Source organism: Lontra canadensis, unplaced genomic scaffold (genome assembly GCF_010015895.1).
Source record: "Lontra canadensis isolate GAN:19392208 unplaced genomic scaffold, GSC_riverotter_1.0 scaffold163, whole genome shotgun sequence".
Lineage (NCBI taxonomy): Eukaryota > Metazoa > Chordata > Mammalia > Carnivora > Mustelidae > Lontra > Lontra canadensis.
The window spans coordinates 2,194,594-2,216,517 of NW_022631157.1; the positions used below are offsets into that span (position 1 = coordinate 2,194,594).

General features: G+C 48.0%; 1 protein-coding gene and 1 pseudogene across 4 annotated transcripts in view; one reads left to right on the top strand and one right to left on the bottom strand.

Moving 5' to 3' along the window:
• The first annotated feature begins 3,211 nt into the window (after positions 1-3,211).
• ADAP2 (ArfGAP with dual PH domains 2) overlaps positions 3,212-21,924 on the top strand; it is a 28,879-nt gene continuing 10,166 nt past the window's right edge. For 3 of the 4 annotated variants that reach the window (XM_032845327.1, XM_032845328.1, XM_032845325.1), the window contains exons 1-6: positions 3,212-3,414; positions 4,282-4,412; positions 6,042-6,133; positions 9,180-9,259; positions 10,207-10,319; positions 20,824-20,970. In XM_032845327.1, coding sequence (XP_032701218.1) covers positions 3,321-3,414; positions 4,282-4,412; positions 6,042-6,133; positions 9,180-9,259; positions 10,207-10,319; positions 20,824-20,970 — 657 coding nt within the window. In that variant the 5' untranslated portion in view covers positions 3,212-3,320. The remainder of the gene's footprint in view (positions 3,415-4,281; positions 4,413-6,041; positions 6,134-9,179; positions 9,260-10,206; positions 10,320-20,823; positions 20,971-21,924) is intronic. The other variant, XM_032845326.1, reaches the window with a different exon arrangement.
• Positions 15,238-18,299, bottom strand: LOC116859772 (annotated as a pseudogene).

The window sequence follows — 21,924 nt, forward strand, 5'->3', positions numbered from 1 at the left end:
GGGTGCTGTTTTCTTCCTTCTTTATTGTATCTTCCAAATTTCCTGTAATTGTAGTTAAAAATAATCTAATAAACATAATTATTTAAATTTCCAAAGGGGTTGTGATCTATTCCCCAGGGATCTTGAGCCAAGTCCAGGGCTGGGAATGTGGTTGAAAGCTTTCTTCCAGCCCTGTGGCGGCTGGGCTCAGCTCAGCAGACAGTGACCCTGAGAGCAGGGCTGGATGTTTGTGCTCTGAGGAACCCTGGGAGCTTTATTTACGAGGATACTCTGTCCCAGGCCCTGAACTGCTCCCTCACCCCTGCGGCTGCTGTACAGACTGAACCCATGAAGGAGGCTGCCTCAGCCCTCCCTGCCCCTCATAGCTTGTCCCCTGATCCCAGTCACTACAGTCTTTGGCCCAGTGCTCTTCTTCCCTTAGGAGTAGCTTCTGGTTCCTGAACACAGACCTGAGCGGAACGCTGATCGTGTCCAATACCCATGACTGGGCTGTTGAGTTTCTGTTTGTGGTGATGAAAAAATTATAAAAACAGACAGTGGTGATGGTCGCACGACATCGTGAATGTAATCAATGCCACTGAATTGTACACTTAAAAATGGTTCAAAGCAGAATGCCTGGGCAGCTCAGATGTTTGGATGCCCGCCCTCAGCCAGGATCGTGATCTCTAGGCCCTGGGGTAGAGCCCCGGGTTGGCCTCCCTGCTCAGTAGGCAGTCTGCTTCTCCCTCTCCCCGTGATTGTGCTCTCTCTCTCTCTCTCTCTCTCAAATGAATAAATAAATTTTAAAAAATGGTTAAAAGGGCAATTGTGTGTTATAGAGCTTTTACCACAGTTTTTAAGAAGTAAGGGGAAAAAAAATCTAGGAATGGGAGGACAAACGGGAGGGCAGGCTTGTCCTGCGGGATTTGGTGTCCTGGGGCTGGTGGACACCAAAAGACCTAGGTTTAGACCCCTGTTCCACCCATTTGGCTCTTTGACCTTGGATAACTTCACTCCTCTGAGGATAGCATACCGCCCTCAGAGGACAGTCGGGGACCTCAAATGTGATCAAATGGTGTGAAACTCTGTGTGAAACAGTCAATAACTGTTAATCAGCATTATCACCCTCACCTGCCCCAGAGAAAGAAACCCATTACAAACAAAATACAATTGTGCCTTTTATTTCTTAAATATTTATGTATTCATTTAGTCTCTGAGAATGCCTGAAATTCCACTTTAAGACTTGGAATTCTATAAATGGAAACTTCCAGAAATAAGGGCAGGAAGAGGCCAAACTAAAGCAATCTCTCAACCTCTGATTTCCTCACCATGAAGGAGATACATTTTTCTGGGTTGGCTTTTGTGCACCTCCGTCGTGCCAGAGGAGAGCGGGACAAAGGTGTATGAACCAGGAAGGCTGAGGGTCTTGCCCTGGCAGGGGCACAGCAGAGAAATGACGTCCTTGCCCTGTCCCTTCTTTGCCTCCCTACTTCCCCCATTTTGCTTTTCCCATGTGTCTCCTGGGAGATTTATTTCTGTCTTTTTTTTCTCATCTAAAGCAGAGGAAATGAATCATCTTTCAGCCTGTTTGGTCAACAGCCCCATGCCCTCTGACCCTCTCTGGGCCCTCTCTGGTTCCTCTGGAGCTGCCTCTGGGCTAGATTTCAGCCCCCTCAGTGGAGACTCTCCTGGATGGTTATTTTTGGTAATGTCCCCCTCCTCCCAGGCCCAGAGTCTTGACCTCCTCCCTGCTGTGGAAGATGGGAAATGATACACAGCATTCCACAGGATGGTCCCACGAGCTGACCAGAGGAGCAGGGAAAGCAAAGGAGCCACCGTGTTCTGAGGATTAAAAAAAAAAAAAATGTTTTAACTTATTTGACAGAGAGAGAACAGGAGAGCATGAACAGAGGGGAGAGGCAGAAGCAAGCTCCCCACTAAGCAGGGAGCCAGATGCCTGACTCCACCCCAGGACCTTGAGATCATGACCTGAGCCAAAGGCAGACGCTTAACTGACTGAGCCACCCAGGCACCCCGTATTCTGTGAATTTCGTGTGCCACACATGTACTGGCGCATCTCAGTGAAGATCAGTGGATCTTCCCAGATCCTCCTTTTATCCGTGAGGACCACAAGGCTCTGAGAAGTGAAGGAACTTGTCCAAGGCCATATAGCTAGGAAGTGGTGGAGCCAAGATTCAACGCCTGTATTCTTGGATTCATTCTATTATACCATGCTGCCCTATGGATTCACACATATGCACGCATGTATGTGGAATTGGGGATATAGGCAGGTCAGCTAGACCGTCAGCTGCAGTTATCAGGATGGAAATCTAACATCCTTGTGCATAAAGCTATATGCATATGACATATGGGTGTTTACTTGCAGAGGGGAAGGCCAGTGTTTGCAGTGTGTGCCCCCGGACCACAGAGAAAAGGGTCAAGGAGGGACAGGAATGGTGGAGGGAGAGCCCAGGTTCAAGACCACCTAAGCCCTGCCAATACCTGACAGTGATGGAACTTAACAGATAAAAACACCTAGTGGAGTCCATGTTGGTGAAACCACACTTTCCTCGTGAACACAGTCATGCAACAATTCAATGGGCTTCTAAAAATGTTCAGGTGCTGTTTCCAGGAGTTACGTGGGATACGGAAATAAAGCTACTGACATCAAACTATCTAGAGTGGCGTGTGTGTGTGTCGGAGGTGGAAGAAGGATTCACATAAATATATCAATAACTGTAACGCGACGTAGATAGAAAGTGCTCAGGGCCACACGGAGGGACAGATCCTATAACAGGGTTCCAGAAGGACCAGAAGCTGGAGAGATTGCTCAAAGCCGGGTAATTAAGGAGGGTTTGTTTCCTGGGGAGGTAGCTTTGGAATGTCTAAGTAGAGGTCAGCGCTCCATCCATGGACCGCTTTCCCGGAGGTTAGATCCTGTCTAATTTTCCAAGAAGCCCAGAGACTCAGACCTGCCCTCATTCGCCTTTAGCAGACGTGGAAACTGAGGCCAGAGAAGCTGACTGGGTTGTCCACAGTCCCGCAACTAGCAAGCGGCAGGCCAGGCTTTGCTCTCCGGCCAGCGCTCGGGTGGCTCCCCGCGGGGCGGGCCTCAGCCGCGGCAGGAGGGCGGGGCGAGCAGGGGGCGGGGGTGGCCGGCACGCGCCGGGGGCGGGGCGGAAGGCTCGAGGGGCGGGGCGGGCGCGCGGGAGGCGGCGCCGGCGCGCGGGAGGCGGTGGAGCGGCGTCACTCTTCACCTGCCGGCGCGAGCTCAGCGCCCTGGGCGGTAGGCGGGCTAGGGGGCTGCAGGGCTGAGCCCCGCTGAGCCCGCCGGGCCAGCCATGGGCGACCGCGAGCGCAACAAGAAGCGGCTGCTGGAGCTGCTGCAGGCGGCGGGCACCGGCAACGCGCACTGCGCCGACTGCGGGGCGGCGGGTAAGGGTGCGGCGGCGGGGAGCGCGACCCCTGCCCGCAGACCTCCTCTCCTCCTTCCAGACCAGGTCCTGTCCCGGGCCCGTGCGGGGGCTCTTCTGACACCCTCGGACCCAGGCCCCCGCCCACCCAGACCGCGAATGTCTGTCTGGCGCCCTCAGCCGCGCTCTCCACAGCGGTTGCCGAGCCCATCCGAACCCAGGCCGGCTGACCTCCCCACTGTGGACCCGGACACCGACCCTTCCATATCCTTGGACCCAGTCACTAGACCCGGGACCCGGATGCCTTGACCATCTGGTTCGCCTGCCCCACCAGACACCCCACCCACCCGGACCTCGGTCCCTGACATAGTCACTTAGGACCCAGCCACCTCCCACGCCCACGGACCCAAACATCTCCCAAACCTAGGGGTCCCAGACCCCCGAAGGTCTAGTGCTCCCTTATCAACTGCCGGAAGCCCCTGGGATCCTCCCAAGTTCCTGCTCCGCAGCGTGCCGACTTCCCCACCTGCACCTCACCAGCCGGGCGCCCCAGTGCCGGCCCCTTCCTCTGCACTCTCCTCTCGGTTCCCCGGAGTCTTGTCACTTCCACTTTGCGCTCGTCTCAGCCCTCACCCCATCCCTAGACTCCTTCCAAGATCATCCTGGTAGCCTCCGTGCTTTGGCCGGTGGGCTGACCAGAAGGTTGAATGTTGGTATCTTAGCTCACCCAAGGTGGGGGGACCGAGAGAAAAGGACGTCCTAATATGGGCAGTGCTGGGCAGGGCCCCAGGAATCCTGATGGATTCCTGCCTCTCCAGCACCCCCAGCCCAGCCGTGGTTTCTGTGCATAACTCTCCATCCAACTCGCCTTCCACCCTCTTGCCCCTAGATCCCGACTGGGCCTCCTACAAGCTGGGCATTTTCATCTGCCTGAACTGCTCTGGTGTCCACCGCAACTTCCCAGACATCAGCAAAATTAAATCCGTGAGACTTGACTTCTGGGATGACAGTACTGTGGAGGTAGTGAGGGGGGGGTGGGCACTGAAGAGCCTTGAAACAGCAGAGCAGGGGTGGAGGTGGAGGGTGGATAGCCCCATTCCTCTGCAGGGGAGGAAACTGAGTTCCAGAGAGAAGCAGTAACTAGCAAGAGAAAGCAAAGCCTGTTAGAGTCCTGGCTTAGAGACCCTGAGTGCAAGGCCCTGAGCTTTTTATTTCCCTCAGTTTCCACTTCTGTATTTTAAGGATCCAACTATTCTTTCAATCAGCTCATGTAAGGATTAAATGTAGGCTCATTGCCTACATTTGTAGGCATTATGTATCATTAGCTGAAGTCCTGGACTGGAACAGAAATAGACTAATTCATGGTCTATAGTCTCCCTTCCACCCGTCACCCCAAGCCAGGAAGAGCACCTTTTTGCTCCTCTCATCTATGGAGATGGAGGACACCATCAGCCTGGATGATATAATACCATTTTGGCCAGAAAACCTTCAGAGAGGAAGCTGTTCTAAATTGTGCTGTTTGGCTGAGGAATTCAAGGACTACCGGAAAAGCAGGCCGGTGTTTCCTGAGTGCCCACTCTGTGCCAGGCACTCTGCTAGATGCTTTATTCGTTGGGCACGTAGTGACTGTAAGCCTACTGTGTGCTGGGTATTAGGAAAGAGCAGTGAATAGGATAGAGTCTCTGCCCACGTGGAGATTATGTTCTAGTGCAGGAGAAAGATAGGAAGCTGGTAAACCAGCAGGCAGACCTGAAGATTGTTTCTTTGTCCCTTATAACCCCCTTATTATACTTTCTTCATTTTTGCAGTTGAAATCCCTGAAGCTTAGGGGGGGTTCAGTACTGCCCAAGGGTCACTCAGTGAATCAGTGGCACAGCTGGGATGTGAAACTTGCTCTGTTGGGATCCAAAGCCCATGCAAATCCCAAGTCATAGTCTAGAGTCCCTGGGGGAGGGGGAGAATGGGGTTCACTCTGCTCAGGGGAATGTAAATTAAAAACCGGATGTTTCTTCCCACATGTGCCCTCACCCCAGATATGCCAGCTCTGTTCCTGAGTGGTAACTGTTGGCTGAGGCCACTCTTAGCCTATCTGCCTCTGGGTCCGTCAGGTGTTCATAGAGCCCCAGTGATCACCCTGACCTACCTACTCAAGGGGGCCAGTTCCGACTTCTTCCATCCTCCAGCTATGTCTGTCTCCTGCACATAGCTGCTGGTGGTCCTGGCCATCTAGGGAGGGGGTGGGAGAAAGAATTTGAATTTTGGAGTTAGACAGGTCTGGGTTCAAGTCCCAGCTCCTCACTTTCTAGCTGCGTCATCTGGGGTCAGTTGCCTAACCTCTCTGAGCCCGTCTCCTCACCTCTAAAATGAGGATGGCAATATTAAAATTGTCGAGGAGATGGAATGAACTAATGGGGAAGGACTGTAAAGTGTTCTGCCTATATGAGGTATGCTGTAGCCCCTCATTGCCCCAGGCTGGGGCTTCCCAGCAGCGTGGATAACCAAGCCCAATGGGAAGTGTCAGAGTCCAGTAGGAGTGTCTCCTGACTCAGCCTCGGAGCCAATGGGAAGAGCAGCCTTCTGGGTAGACCATGGTTTCATTTCACATTTTTTCAAGTTCTAATATTACCCCAAGTTGCTGTTGTCTTGCAGTTTATGACCCACAACGGGAACCTCCGTGGGAAGGCCAAGTACGAAGCCAGAGTCCCTGCTTTCTACTATGTCCCCCAGGCCAACGACTGCCTGTGAGTAGGTGATTTCTTGGTCTCTCCTCCCTTTGTCTCTGGTCTTTTCCATGTACCTGGTGGACCCAGGAAGACATTTTGGTACTGTCATGGAAAACACTTAGACCTGGCTCAGTTCCTCCTCTACCCTTATTCCTTGGTTTATCACTTCCCCTCAATGGGACTCAGTTTCCACAGCTGTGATATGGGGCATTTTCTCTATGACCCGCCCCTTTGCCTCTGATGTTCTCATAGCCTACTGGTCGCAGCTAACTCGATAACGAAGAGGAACACTGGTATTTTAGTAGAACAGGTGTGTTTCAGCTATTTCCTATGAAGTGTTGTTCCCAGGGCTGTCCCACTTCAACTCAGCCTAGCTCCAAAGCAACTGTCTGGCCCCAGATCCCTATGTAATCACCGTAAAAATAATAGTAGCCACTAATATTTATTGAACTCTGCCTATGTACCAGGCCCTGTGCTAAATGCTGTGTGCATTCATGTCTTTAATTCTCTCAACAGCTCTGAGATAACACTGGCATGGTCCCCATGAAATAGATAACATTCCTGAGGCTCATAGAGACAGAACTGAGACCAACTAGCCCATCTGACACAGGGCACTGGGGAAATCTAATATAAGTGGGGGGAATCTGGGAAGCAACATGAGGTTTCAGGTCCCCTGGATGTGAGGGGTCAGTGTGACCCTGGTACCTAGTGACCCCAGCCTCTGCAGAGCTAACTGCCTGAACCTTAGCTTCCCTTCCAGGGACTCAGGCTCACTGCCAGGGCTGCTAGACAGTGACCCCCTCCCTTTATCTACCCCCAGCCACCATTCTGGAATAAATAGGAAGAACATACCCTCTGGGCAGGTACAGCCTCACTAGCAGTGAAGGTATGGCTTTCAGGAAATAGGCTACATTTCAGTCGCCATTGTCCTTTAGCCTCAGCAGGAAGCTTTTGGACAGTGTGCAAACTATACAACTGTACCTAGTACCCTACCATTTTCCAGTAGTTAAAACAACCCAGAGGCTGCTGATGCAGCATGGAGTGGTGGGGTGGGGGTGGGGGGGACACAGCTTTCTACTCAGAGGACCCCAGTATTGTTTCCTGACTCTACCACTCTCTAGCTGTGAGAAGGTAGACAAGTTACCAAACCTCTCTGAATTATGGCTCTCTTGTCTCTAAAATGTAGTTAATGATGCCTCCGTCATGGCATGGTGGTAGAGAGTAAATGAGATAATTTATGTGAAATGTCTCACAGGCCACCCAACAGTCTAGTTTAAAAAAATTTTTTTTGAAAATTTTATTTCTTTATTTGACACAGAGAGAGAAATCACAAGTAGGCAGAGAGGCAGGCAGAAGGAGTGGGGGATGCAGGCTCCCTGCTGAGCAGAGAGCCTGATGCGGGGCTCAATCTCAGGACCCTGAGACCATGACCTGAGCCAAAGGCAGAGGCTTTAACCCACCGAGCCACCCAGGTGCCCCCCAATAGGCTAGTTTTAATCCATTTCTCATTGTCACCTTTGGAATGCTGCCTGGTCCCTGAGGGAGGTGCCAGGCTTACCTCAAGAGGGTCTGGCTCCCCTTGCCTCCCTGCTGCTTTGCTGCAGGAAGGAAGGAACAGACATTTGGTGAACACCTACTACGTGTTGGGCTTTCTGCCAGCACTCCAGACACTACTTCCACGATTCCAACCACAGCCCCTCACCTCACACCCTATTAGTGGGACACAAATGGCCTCCTCCCTGGAATTCTAGAAGTCCTCTAAATTCCCCACTTCCAGGACCAGGACTGAGGCCTTAGTCTCCACTCCCTCTTCCAGCTCTGATCCTGTGGCTCAGGGTGCCACGGTTGGCTTGGTGACTGTCTTCAGTGTGCCGGGGGTGAGGGCTGTGCATTAAGCAGGGCCTCTGGTTGCAAGTGACAGAATCACAGCTTAGGCACGAGGGGAGTTGTAGGTTCTAGGGATCAGAGCGTAGGAGGGACAGAGGTGGAGCCCCCTCAGGATGGACAGGCCAGCAGCACAAACACCTCTTACATTCTCTTTCTGGTTCTCATTTCTGCCCCTTTCAGTTGGCCAGGCTTCTTTCATGTAGCTGGGAGCAAGGCCACTTTGTGTCCCTGGCTCCAGATCCTTGGCTCCAGCTACCAGCTTGACGGAGAGAAGGCTTTCAGTCCACCCCTCCCTCGGTTTTGCTCCTTTTGCTCCAGTAGCTCAGGGCAGAGCTCTGATTATCCGGGTCGGGCCAGGTGCCCACTTCCGGGTCATTCCCTGTGGTTCTTGGGTAAGGTCACATGAACCTTAGAATGTTTACCTGGAAAAGGCAAGAGGGAACCAAACAATTGCAATACGTTTTCTGCAGGGGTCATGTGACTGATTAGGCTAACATTAAACTCCTGCTATGTGGTGATCATGGTACCAGATCCTTTTACATATATATTTAAACCCCTCAACAACCCCAAAGGGAAGGTAGGTGTAATATTATTGACATATTCCCCAAGTTCAGAGGAGTTATGCAACTTGCTGTGGGTCCCATGGTGGATAAATAGGAGAGGAGGAGCAGGTCCCAGGTGGTTGGACCCCAAGATCACTGCTGTGTCCAGTGCAGCAGGCCCAGATTTGATGGACAAGCCACAGGTGGAGGGTCCTGGACTCTCCTGGCTTCAGCTGATGAGTGTGCAGTGGGAGGGGGCAGTATAGATGATCCAGGGGAGCTGGTTGATCTAGAAGCCTGGGCTGGGGCTGGAATAACCCAGTGGTTTTCAGATAGCCCCTTGGGGGGAATATTTTTCTCCGGGAGACACTGGCAATATCTGAAGACATTTTGGGGTATCATAACTGGGAAGAGGGTACTACTGGCATCTAGAGGATAGAAACCAATGATGCCACTGGGCATCCGACAGAACACAGGAGTCTTCCCCTTCCCCCAACAGAGATTTACCATAACCAATGTTATGGTACCGAAGCTGAGCGGCCCTGGAGGGTCTGACCAGGCAGCTGCTGGGATGCCCCCACCCTGTGAAAAGGGGTTGCCTCAGACACAGTTGACCAAAGGCTCTCTCTTCTTAGGGTGTTAAAGGAACAGTGGATTCGAGCTAAGTATGAAAGACAGGAATTTATGGCCGATGGGAAAACCACCTCACCTCCAGGTAAGGTTATTTCCTTCATCTTTTGAGGTCTATGTTCTAATGAATTCTGGTCAATAAAGCACCCGAGTATTAGGAAGAGGGCCCAGTCAGGAGCTATCTGCTGGCCTCACTCTGGCCACAGAGGCCAAGGTGTGGGTTCCTTTGCCTCTGAAACAGCAACACGTCGTCAGCAGGCGGAGTTTTATGGTCTGAGTGGTCAAGAAGCATTTTTATCTCTGGTCACCACAGGGCCACAGGTGCATACAGTGTCTTAGTGTAAAGTTGCAGGAAGACTTGCCCGCCAGACAGTTAGCAAAATGCACCCCTGCTGTTGGGGAGTGTGGCCCCTCGTGTGGCACAAGGCTTGGTAAGGTACATGGGAGGGATTTCCGCCTCCCTTCCCACCTTTGTGTAGGGCCCAAGCTCACGGCTAGCCCTCGGCCTGTGGCTGAGTCTGCTCATTGCTCTGAGCCCAAGCTGAACGCTGACCCAGAAAGCAAAGTGTACAAAACCACTGCGAGGACTGGAGACAGCCGGAGCTCAGCAACCCTAGCTAAGGGGAGCACATGGTACTCTGAACTTGCAGGTTCCTAGAGGTCGCTCAACATTTCCGTCCTTTGGAGGGTTTTGTCAGGTCGGCGTCAACATGACACCGGACAGCACCATTACCAGCATCTTTCAGAATCATCCAGTTTCTCAGAACTTAGCCTTCTTAAGGGTTTAGTCTGTCTTCTTATGAAAGAGCCAAAGAAGGAAGTTAGGGAGAGCCCAACCGAAGTCATGAGACTTGGCAAATTTGGCCCCAGACAGAACCCTACGTGCAGCAGCTGACATAGCTAAGTTAGATTTAAGATATTTTAGCAAGGGGTGGAGCATTCTCTCTACCCTTGAGACCCTACGTGGTTTGCAAACTGCTTGTTCATCTCAAGGATGTGGCTGTTCCCTCTTTCTCATCCTTGGCGGCTAAGGAAACCGGGAAGGGTTCCTGTGGAAGCGGGGAAGGGACAATGCACAGTTCCTGAGAAGGAAGTTTGTCCTCCTGGCAAAAGAAGGCCTCCTGAAGTACTACACTAAAGAGGAGGTAAGAGACCAGACCAGCAATGGTCCCTCCCTGAGCGCTGGCCCGCACCCCACTGAGGTCACATCGGAATCAATGGTGCCATCTTCCAGATAATCTCAGCCACTGAGTGTTCAGCACCGCATGGTTATTTTTCAGCAGTCAGGCAATCAGTCCAGTCCACAGAAAACACACCTCCTCTTCCCTTAGAATTAGCTTAGACTGGGCCTTGGATGGCCACTTGAGCTTACTGCATTTGTTTATACGCTCAAGAAATTATTTATTTATTTACATATTTTAAAGATTTTTATTTACTTATTTGAAAGAGAGAGAGGGAGAAAGAGAAGGAGCGGGGGGGAGGGGCCAAGAGGGAGAGGGAGGGAGGGAGAAGGAGAAGCAGACTCTTCACGGAGTGGGGAGCCCGATGTGGGGCTTGATCCTGGGACTCCAGGATCATGACTTGAGCCAAAGGCAGCTGCTTAACCAACTGAGCCACCCAGATGCCTTTCGAGAAATTATTTATTTATTTATTTATTTATTAAAGATTTTATTTATTTGTCAGAGAGAGATGGAGAGAGAGCAAGCACAGGCAGACAGAATGGCAGGCAGAGGCAGAGGGAGAAGCAGGCTCCCCGCCGAGCAAGGAGCCGGATATGGGACTTGATCCGATCCAAGGACGCTGGGATCATGACCTGAGCCGAAGGCAACTGCTTAACCAACTGAGCCACCCAGGCGTCCCAAGAAATTATTTATTGATCACCTACTATATACTAGACATTCCTGTAAGCACTGGGGCTATAGCAGTAAATGAAATGAAGCTCCTGTTCTCATGGGGCTTACAGTCTAATAGAAGAAGACAGGTGGTAACCAAAAGGCACATCAACATATGATATTTGAGGGGCACCTGGGCGGCTCAGTCGGTTAATCGTCTGTCTTCTGCTCAGGTCATGATCCCAGGGTCCTGGGATTGAGTCCCCTGTTGGGCTCCTTGCTAAGTGGGGAGCCTGCTTCTCCCTCAGCCTGCCCGCCCCACCGCTTTTGCCCTCTCTCTCTAGCAAATAAAGAAATAAAATCTTATATATATATGTGCATATTTATATATACATACATATATATGATATATATAGTATAAAACACACACACACACATATATATATATGATATATGTGGTATATGGAGGTGGTAGTAGGTTCTGTGAAGAGAAGTAAAAGCAGGTGAAGAGTTAGAGGATGGTGGGGCTGATATCACACAGGGGTCATGGAAGGCCCCTCTGATGACATTGGAGCAGAGAAATCAATAAAAGTGAGCAAGTCAGAGGTCCTCGATAGGTCAGTTGGTTAAGCAACTGGCTCTTGGTTTCAGCCCAGGTCATGATCCCAGATCAGGGTCCGGGCTCAGTGCAGAGTCTGCTTAGGTTTCTCTCTCTCTCTCTCTCTCTCTCCCTTCTCCATCTGCCCTCCCCCACTAAAATAAATAAATAAATTTTTTTTTAAAAAGTGAGCAAGTCATGTGGGTACGTGGGGCAGAATAGAAGAAGTGGAGGGAACATAAACATGGTCCTGGATAGCACATACATGCGTGCCAGTTAGAAAATGACCCCTCTGAGATGGTGTAGCCCTGAGGCCCAGGTCTAGATAAGCAGAAGCCTAGATTGCAGTTCTCGATTACACCCTCAGCCAGGGACTTTTTGTGTAGGGCACAAACTACTCCACCATAAGCCACAGCCTGAGCTGGGAGGGTAGTTGGTGGATCAAGGAAGCCAAAATGACCTGTGCAGAAGAGGAAAGAAAAGGATGGAGATGAACTTCCATAGGTAAGGACCTTGTAAGGCCTAGTAAGACTCAAGATTTTTTAAAAAACAGTTTTATCAAGCTATAAATTCACAGAGGTGCCTGCATGGCTCAGTCAGTGAAGAGTGGGACTCTTGATCTCAGCTTAGGTCTTGATCTCAGGGTTGTGGGATCAAGCCCTACTCCCAGCCTTCCATTGCACTGGGCTCTGCTCATAGCAGACGGTCTGCTCTGGATTCTCTCTCTCCTTCTCCTCCCTCACTGCTTGCATTTTCTCTCTCTCTTTCTCTAAAATAGATAAATCTTAAAAGAAAGATACAAATTCTTATATCATTACAATTCACCCATTTAAAGCATACAATTAATGGCGTTTAGTCTATTCACAGAGTTGTGTGACTGTTACCACAATCAATTTTAGAACATTTTCAAAACCCCCAAAAGAGGGCACCTGGGTGGCTCAGTCATTAAGCACCTGCCTTTGGCTCAGGTCAGGACCCTTTGGCTGGGTCTGTGGATCAAGTCCTGCATCAGGCTTCCTGCTCTGTGGGGAAAAACCCAAAAAGAAATCCCACATCCATTAGTCCTTATCCTCTCCCCACCAAACCCCCAGCCCCAGGACACCAATGATCTACTTTCTGTCTCTGTAGGTTTGCCTATTATGGACAAATAAGGACATGGACTAGGTGGTCTTTTGTAAGAGACCTCTTTCATTTTGTATATGTGTTTAAGATTCATTCAGGTAGCATGTATTAGTACTTCTTTTTATTGCTAAGTACTGGTCCACTGTGTGCACCTTTCATCTGTTCACTTAGTTGGTGGACATTTGAGTTATTTCCACTTTTGGGCAAGTACGAATAACACTATTATGAACATTGGTGTAGCAGTTTTCATGCGGATGTTTCCACTCTTCTTGGAGATATTCCTAGGAGTGGAATTGCTGGGTCGGATGGCATGTCTCTATTTACTCTTTAGAGGAACTGCCACACTGTTTTCCAAAGTGGCTGCACCGTCTTATGTTTCCACCAGCGATGTGTGAAGGTTCCTCTTGCTCCACATCCTCACCAACACTTGCTGTCATCTGTCTTTGATTATAACCATTTTGGTGGATAAGAGGTAGTATGTGGTTGTGATTCTGATTTACATTTCCTTGATGGCTAATGATATGCAGCATCTTTTCTTGTGTTTATTGGCCATTTATCTATCTTCTTTGGAGAAATGTCTGTTTAGATCCTTTTCCCGTATTTTAATTAGTTTAGTTGGCTTTTTGTTATTGAGTTTTTATAGTTCTTTGTGTATTCTAGGCAAAAGGCCATATTGGATACATGATTTACAAAAATATGTAGGCTTTTTGGATTTTACTCTGAGATGAGAAGCCATAGGAAGGTTTCGAGCAGAGAAGTGATATAATTTGATTTAAGCTTTTTGCATTTGGGGAATACAAGTCTTGTGATGGATGAACATTTTGTGGGGACAGTTTCCCCTGTCCTTTTTCTCCTGCTTGCATCAAGGACCATTACCATGACTATTATTATTTATTTTTTAAAGATTCTTAAGTAATCTCTACATGTAACATGGGGCTCAAACCCATAAATCCAAGGTCAAGACTTACATGCTGTACTGACTGAGCTGGCCAAGTGCCCAACTTCAACTTTTTTTTTTTTTTAAGATTTTATTTATTTATTTAACAGACAGAGAGCACAAGTAGGCAGAGAAGCAGGCAGAGAGAGAGAGGAGGAAGCAGGCTCCCTGCCAAGCAGAGAGCCTGATGCGGGGCTCGACCCCAGGACCCTGGGATCATGACCCGAGCCGAAGGCAGAGGCTTTAACCCACTGAGCCACCCAGGTGCCCCTCAACTTCAACTTTTTAAAGGAGCACTCTGGCTGCTGCTGCAGTCAGGATGGGGCAGAGAGGGGGCAAGACTGGAAGGAGGGAAAACAATTAGGAAGCTATTGTAGTAATTGAGGAATCAGGGCACCTGGCTGGCTCAGTCAGTAGAGCATGTGACTCTTGATCTCAGAGTTGTGAGTCTGAGCCACACCTTGGGCATAGAGTTTATTTAAAACAAATAAAAAACAGTTAATAAAAAAATAATCAAGGGAGAAATAATGGTGGATTAGACCAGTTTGATGGTGAAGGAGGTAGTTCGAGGTGGCCAGATTTTGGAAGTAGAACCAAAAGAACTTACTGCTGGATTGGTCGTAGGGCGTGAAAGTAAGAAGGACGAAGGGTAGTTCCCTGATTTCTACCCTGTGCAACTAGAAGGAGAGACTTGCCATTTACTGAAATGACAAAGACTTAGCTCACTGAGAGGATGATCAAGAGCCCTTTTTGGCTTGAGATGCTTATTAGTCATCCAGGTGGATGGAGAAGGAGGTTGGATATGTGAGCCTGGAGGTCTGGGGAGAGTTTGAAGGTGGAGTTGTCAGCATTGGGAGTGGTTTAGCAATAGAACTGCCAGGGATCACCTGGGAAGGAGTGTGGGTAGATGAGAAAAGATTTTTTTTTTAAGATTTTACTTATTTATTTGAGAGAGAGAGTGAGAGCATGAGAGGGGAGAAGGTCAGAGGGAGAAGCAGACTCCCCATGGAGCTGGGAGCCTATGCGGGACTCAATCCCTGGACTCCGGGATCATGACCTGAACTGAAGGCAGTCGCTTAACCAACTGAACCACCCAGGTGCTCAAGATGTTTTTTCTGTATCCAAAACGTGCTTACTAAGATAATTTCCCACTCATCTTTTTTTTTAAGACATATTTATTTATCTAGATATCTAGATAGAGAGCACACAGAGGGAAAGGGAGAAGCAGACTCCCTGCTGAGCAAGGAGCCCTATGCAGGGCTCGATCCCAGGACCCTGGGATCATGACCTGAGCCCAAGGCAGACGCTTTTCCAACTGAGCCACCCAGGCATCCCTATTTCCCACTCATCTTTTTTTTTTTTTTAAAGATTTTATTCATTCATTTGACAGACAGAGATCACAAGTAGGCAGAGAGACAGGCAGAGAGAGGGAGGAAGCAGACTCCCCGCCGAGCAGAGAGCCCGATGCGGGGCTCGATCCCAGGACCCTGAGACCATGACCTGAGCCGAAGGCAGAGGCTTAACCCACTGAGCCACCCAGGCGCCCCTCCCACTCATCTTGATTCAGGATGCTTTTAGTGCTGCTTCTGTCTGAAGGAGCATCCTTCTGCAAGCCTTGCTTTTCATCTTGTGGGCTGGCAGAGGACAGTGGAGCAGTCCACACACAAAACTACTGTTTGTGCCTGGCCAAGGACCGTGGTGGTTTTATAGCATCCTGGCCACTTCACATCCACGCAGTAGGTGTTGGGGCTCTGCACCAGGTGCTGTTCCTTGTGCTTTTCTGCTTCTCTTCTGGGGATGAGTGCAGGAAGTCCTCCTTCACAAGGAGTGTGTTCTTATGGGGAGGTTTTCACGTGCAGAAAGGAGCAAAAGCAGAAATCCTAGACTGAGTATTTTCGTTACTTGTTCCTGAATGACAAACCACCATACAACTTAGTGGCTTAAAACATCAGTTTATGATTTATCTCAGTCCTGGGGGTCAGGAGTTTGGGCAGGCCTTGGCTGCTGCAGTGTACCCCATGTAGCATCAGCCAGGTCATGCACCCTGCCGCCCTGAGCTGGTGGTTGGGCTGGGCAAGAAAGCCCAGGAAGCCTTCACTCCTAAGTCTGGGGCCTTGGCTCCTTTAGGGAGCCTCTGTCTTTCCATGTGCTTGTTCCTTATTCACGAGTCTGGCTTGAGCTTCTTTGCAGCATGGCAGCTGGCCTCCCCTGAGCAAAGGGCGATGCTGTAGGCTTCTTCAGCACTAGGGCGGGAACTATGTTCTGAGACACCTGGGTGGCTCAGTGGGTTAAGCCTCTGCCTTCGGCTCAGGTCATGATCTCAGGGTCCTGAGATTGAGCCCCGCATCGGGCTCTCTGCTCAGCAGGGAGCCTGCTTCCCCCCCTCTCTCTCTGCCTGCCTCTCTGCCTACTTGTGATCTCTCTCTCTGTCAAGTAAATAGATAGAATCTTTAAAAAAAAAAAAAAAAGAGGAACTACCTTCTGTTGATCAAGGCAACTCCAACAGCCAGCCCTGATTCAAGGGGAGCAGATACAGACTTCCCCTCCTTATGGGTATCATGGCACGTACATATGGGGAGGGAAGGAGTTTACTTTGAGATTATTTCCCATACTGAACCCTGAGACATTCCAGTGTTTAGAGGGCAGAAAAATGAGACGTTTCCAGGAAAGAATGTGAAGGAGCGGCCAGCAAAGTCAAAAAAGGACAAGCTCTGAGCACGTTAGCCATCACCTGCCTCCATTTCCTGCAGGTGGACTGACTGACTGACTGACTGACTGAATTTCACATTCCCCCTGTTGCTTTCCTAGATAGAACACAGCAAGGCTAGCAGGTGACTGCAGTGTGACTGCAACCTGGGACCAAGTGAAAAATGATGGGGAGTGAAGAGTACTACCCCTCCACGTGAGAATTAGGGGTTTCTTCTCAGCCTTCAATTCAAAGCACGGAAAGATGTTGCAGGTCCAAAAGGCAGGCAAAGGGCTGCGGCAGACTTAGGAGCAGACGTAGTACCCCAGCGGCCACTAGGAGCTGGCCTCCAGCAGAGTCTCATCCTTGGTTCGCCAGGGTCCATCTGTTTCTCAGTCCTAAGCCAGTTCAGTCTAAACCAGTCTAAAAACAGAATGAGTGGCTTCTGTTACTTTCAAATTTCTTTCCCAAGAGGGAACTTTTTTTTTAAGGTGGTAAAGGTAACGCATTTTTATGTAAAAATTTTGGGTACTACAGAAAAGTAAGGCTAAAGAAAGGAAGACTCATCTCAACATAATAAAATAATAATACCCAGAACAGGTTTTCTTAAAAAATCTACAAAGCAAAAAGAAAAAGACAGTCTTTTGGAAAAATTGGCAAAGAAAATAGACTGGCAGTTCACAGAAGAGGAAGCCAAAATGCCTGATAGATAGAAGAAGAGATGCTCCATCTCTCTGGCTGTCAGGAAAATGCAAATTAAAGCCCTACGGAATATACCACCCGCTCACCAGAATGGCTGGAATTAAAAAGGCTGACAACTCCATGTAAAGGACGTGGAGAAACTGGAACTCCCCTATGTTGCTTGGGGGGATTGTAGAGTGATACAACCACTTGGGAAAACCATTTGGCAGTTTGTAATAAAGGTAGATATATACTTAACAGTATAACCCAGCCATTGCACTCCTAGCCATTTACCAAAGAGGAACAAAAACATGTGTCCACAAAAATATTTGATGCAAATGTTCATAGATGCTTTATTCATTAAAAAAAAAAAACAACACCAGAATGTGGAAAGAACCCAATGTCCATCCACAGCTGAATGAACAAATTGTAGTATATCTGTAGAAGGAATATTACTCAGTAATATTACTCAGTAATAAAAAGGGACAAACTACTAATAAATGAACAATGTAGATGAATCTAAAATAAATTATTCTGAGCAAAAGAAGCCTTATTCAAGAGTATGTACTATATAATTCCATTTATACAAAGTTCTAAAACAGGGTAAAACATTTCATATCGGGACGCCTGGGTGGCTCAGTTGGTTGGGCAGCTGCCTTCGGCTCAGGTCATGATTCCAGTGTCCTGGGATCGAGGCCCACGTCGGGCTCCTTGCTCAGCAGGGAGCCTGCTTCTCCCTCTGCCTCTGTCTGCCACTCTGTCTGCCTGTGCTCACTCTCTCTGACAAATAAATAAATAAAATCTTTAAAAAAAAAACATTTCATATCAAAAGAAAGGAGATAAGTGATTATCTAGGGTGGGGGGAGATATGGAAAATGACTCCCAGGGGGCCTGAGGAAGCTCTTGAGTTAGTAGTCTTTTTTTTTTTTTTTAAGATTTTATTTATTTATTTGAGAGAGAAAGAGAGAGTAAGCAGAGGCAGGAGCAGAGAGAGGGAGAAGCAGACTCAGCACTAAGCACAAAGCCCAGTGTGGGGCTAGATCCCACGACTCCAAGTTCATGACCTGAGCTGAAACTAAGAGTCGGAAGCTTAACTGACTGAGACACCCTCGTGCCCCAGTGATTGCAGTGATGCTTCCATGGATGTATCCATTTGTTAAAAACCATGCTGTACTCTTAAAATGAGTGCCATTTATTATTTGTAAATTATACCTCAACAAAGTTGATGAAATGAATGTTAAGAATGACATTCAATTTCATACCCATCATATTGGCAAAAGACTTAAATCTGCCAGTCAGGTGTGGGTGAGGCCATAGGGAAAGGGGATCTCCTCTGTGACTGAGTGTGTTATTCGTTTCCATTATTCAGTATTCAGTATTGAAGTAAATAATGGTTCAGCTGCTATGGAGAGCCATTCAGTGAAATAATTTGGCAGTTTCCTGTACATTGAAGATGTGTACCCGTGTGATCTAGCAATTCCACTCCTAAATATACACTGTGACTTGGAGAAGCACTCCCATATGTGTACCATGGACACAGCCTGACTGTAGCATCACTTCTGATTGCAAAAATCGAAGTAATCTCAGTATCTTGAACAGGAAAATAGAGATAACCTTTGGTGTGGTCATTTACAAGAGCCAGCCAGGTTGGTGTATCTCAACACGAACAGAACTCACAAATGTAATGTTGAGTGACAACAGCAAGATCTAGAATGATACATATAGTATGATACCGTTTATATAAATGGAAGCCATAAAAATCAATACTGTATATTGTTCATAGATACGTATATGTGCGCAGAAGTATAAAAAGTGAGCTAGAAGAATAAACATCAGACTCAAGACAGTGATTGCCTGGTTGGGGGGAGTACAGGAGAATGGGATAGAATGAATAATAGCGAAAGGGATTTTGCCTTTATTAGTAAAATCACATTTCTTTTAGAAAAAGTTAGGAAGAATATTGGCAAAATTAGATATTCTTTTGTGTTTCTAGTATTTCCCATAGTAAGTATTTAAAAAGGAAAGTCTTCCAGTAGTCCTTCAAGAAGAGTATTAGTATAAACATGTCTATATATTTTTAAAAGATTTTATTTATTATTTGACAGAGAGAGACACAGCGAGAGAGGGAACACAAGCAAGAGGAGTGGGAGAGGGAGAAGCAGGCTTCCCGGCGAGCAGGGAGCCTGATGCAGGGCTTGATCCCAGGACCCTGGGATCATGACCTGAGCCGAAGGCAGACACTTAACAACTGAGCCACCCAGGTGCCTCTAACATATCTATATTTTTATGGATGTTCAAATTGACATACATTTTATATATATGTATATATACTTCTGCAAGTATGTATGTGTTATTTTTTGTATTAGTAGGTTCCTACTATGCATCCTGTTCTGGGATTTGGTATTTCTACCCATGGATATCATGGATATTTTTTCATATAAGTAATATTGACCTAGGGGTGCCTAGGCTCAGGCATTGGGTATCTGCCTGTGGCTCAGGTCATGATCCCTGGGTCCTGGGATCAAGCCCTGCATTAGGCCCCCTGCTCAGCAAGAAACCTGCTTCTCCCTCTCCCACTCCCCCTACTTGTGTTCCCTTTCTCGCTGTCTCTCTCTCTGTCAAATAAATAAATAAAATCTTAAAAAAAATAAGCAATATTGATCTAAATTATTCTATAAAAATTCTGTGATATTTCATATACCATTATTTGTTTATTTAACCCATTGTCCCTGATGTGTGTGTGTGTATATATACACACATATATATAGTAGTTATATATTATTATATAGATATATATAATAGTTTCTCTTCCTGCTCCTCCTCCTTTTCCTCCTCCTCCTTTTTCTTCTTCTTCTTCTACTACTACTATTGTTCTAAAAAACATGGCAACAAGCATCTTTTGACATACATGTTTGCACAGTAATGCATTTCCTGGCAATAGATTTGCAGATGTGAAACTGTGAGTTAAGGCGAAATACTCAACATTTTAATAAATATGACCAAATTTCCCTCTAGAGAAGACTATCAAATAGAACTTTGTTCAGTGATAAAAATGTTCTATGTCTGCCTTGTCTGATACCCTAGCCCCAGGTGGCCTAGCACTTGAAATGGGACTAAGCATAGGGAAATGAGGTTTTTTTATTTTTCTATAATTTTATTTTTAACTAAGGTCTGGGCCCACTGTGGGGCTTGAACTTATGATCCTGAAATTAGGAGTCGCATGCTCTATCCACTGGGCCAGCCAGGTGTGCCCTAAGGAACTGAACTCTCATTTTTATTAAATTTTAATTTAAATAGCTACATGTGATTAATGGCTGCCCCACGTATAGAGTATTTGTACCATTTTTCTCTCTTGTCAATTACAAAGGAAAACACTCTTTTCCCTTCCTTGCTTATTGTGGGTTAGTGCTTAACCCTTGTTCCAGACCCCTGCCAACAGCGTAGAGCATGGGAGGGAGCTCCCCAAGGCCCCCATACCTGCTTTTATCTATTTATCTATTTTATTTTATTTGTTTGCTTCCATAGATGATTTGCTTCTGAAAAGGTTCTGTGCCTAAAAAGTTTGAAAAGTCCTAAGTTCAGGCCTTTCCAAGCCCCCTCCCAGCTCGGAGAAGCCAATCTGGTCAAGTGGGAATGGCAGGATGGCCAAAACACAGGAGAGTGGTAGAACATTGGCGCATCTGAGTATTAGAGCAGGAACATTCAAGAGCTATGGAAAGCTACAAAGTGGTTATCCAGGTGTACTTTGGCCTGGGTGAAGGTGATAAGAAGTCACCCGTATCTTCTCTTTCAGGGTAAAGGCCCCAAAGCTGTCATCAGCATCAAGGACTTGAATGCCACCTTTGAGACAGAGAAGATAGGGAACCCCCATGGACTGCAGATCACCTACAGGAGAGAGGGCCACGTCAGGAACCTCTTTGTGTACCATGAGAGTGGGAAGGTGAGATAACCGGTGTTGGCACCCTGGCCCCAGCCTGCACCCCAGGACTCTGCAGGCCTGCCTTGCCAGCTCCCTGGTTCCACGGCCACTTGAGGAGCACTGCTGCTCTTGGCCTCATCTCTTGTCCCTTTCTGGGCCGAGACAGCTGTAGGAGCAATGCAGAGTGAGCCGTCAGCACATTGAGGTTTAAGACATCAGCTCTGCCAGAGAAGAGCAGGCCAATAGTACAGGTCTAACAGAGTAAGCTAGGTCAGAAGGAGCAGTCTCCTGACTGAGCAGTCTCCTGACTGAGCAAGGGACACAGATGCCAAGTAGAGATGGGGAGGGGTAGAGGTGAGGGTAGACATTTTTGAGTGCCTGTTAATTCTGTGTGAGGCACTGTTCTTGGCAATCACATCATTTCTTTTCTCTTTCCTTTTTTATTTTTTTAGATTTTTTTAATTCATTCATTCATTCATTCATTCATTCATTCATTCATTTGAGATAGAGAGCACAAGAATTGGGGAGGAGCAGAGGAAGAGGAAGAGGGACAAGCAGACTCCACACTGAGTGTGGAGCCCAGTGTAGAGCTCGAACCCATGACCCTGAGGTCATGACCTGAGCTGAAATCAAGGCAGACACTTCAGTGACTGAGCCACCCAGGCACCCCGTTGTTCATCATTTCTAATCCTCAAAACAGTCCTGGAGATGTCTTAACCCTATGTTACTGAGCCCCGGGCCTGTTAAGTAACTTGCTCAGGGTCTCCCAGACTATGGTTCCTGAGTCCTACGACCCTTTTACTCCTCCCCCTGCCCATGTGCCTCTAGCAGAGGGAGACTCCTTGGCGGCAGGAGCCAGGAACCCTAGAGGAGGACGAGATCTTCCCAAGGGGCCCCAGCACTGGGATGCTGGCAGAGTCTGGGCAGAGTTCCTGGTGGTGGAGTCTGAAGGATGAGGGTTTGGAATCAGAAACT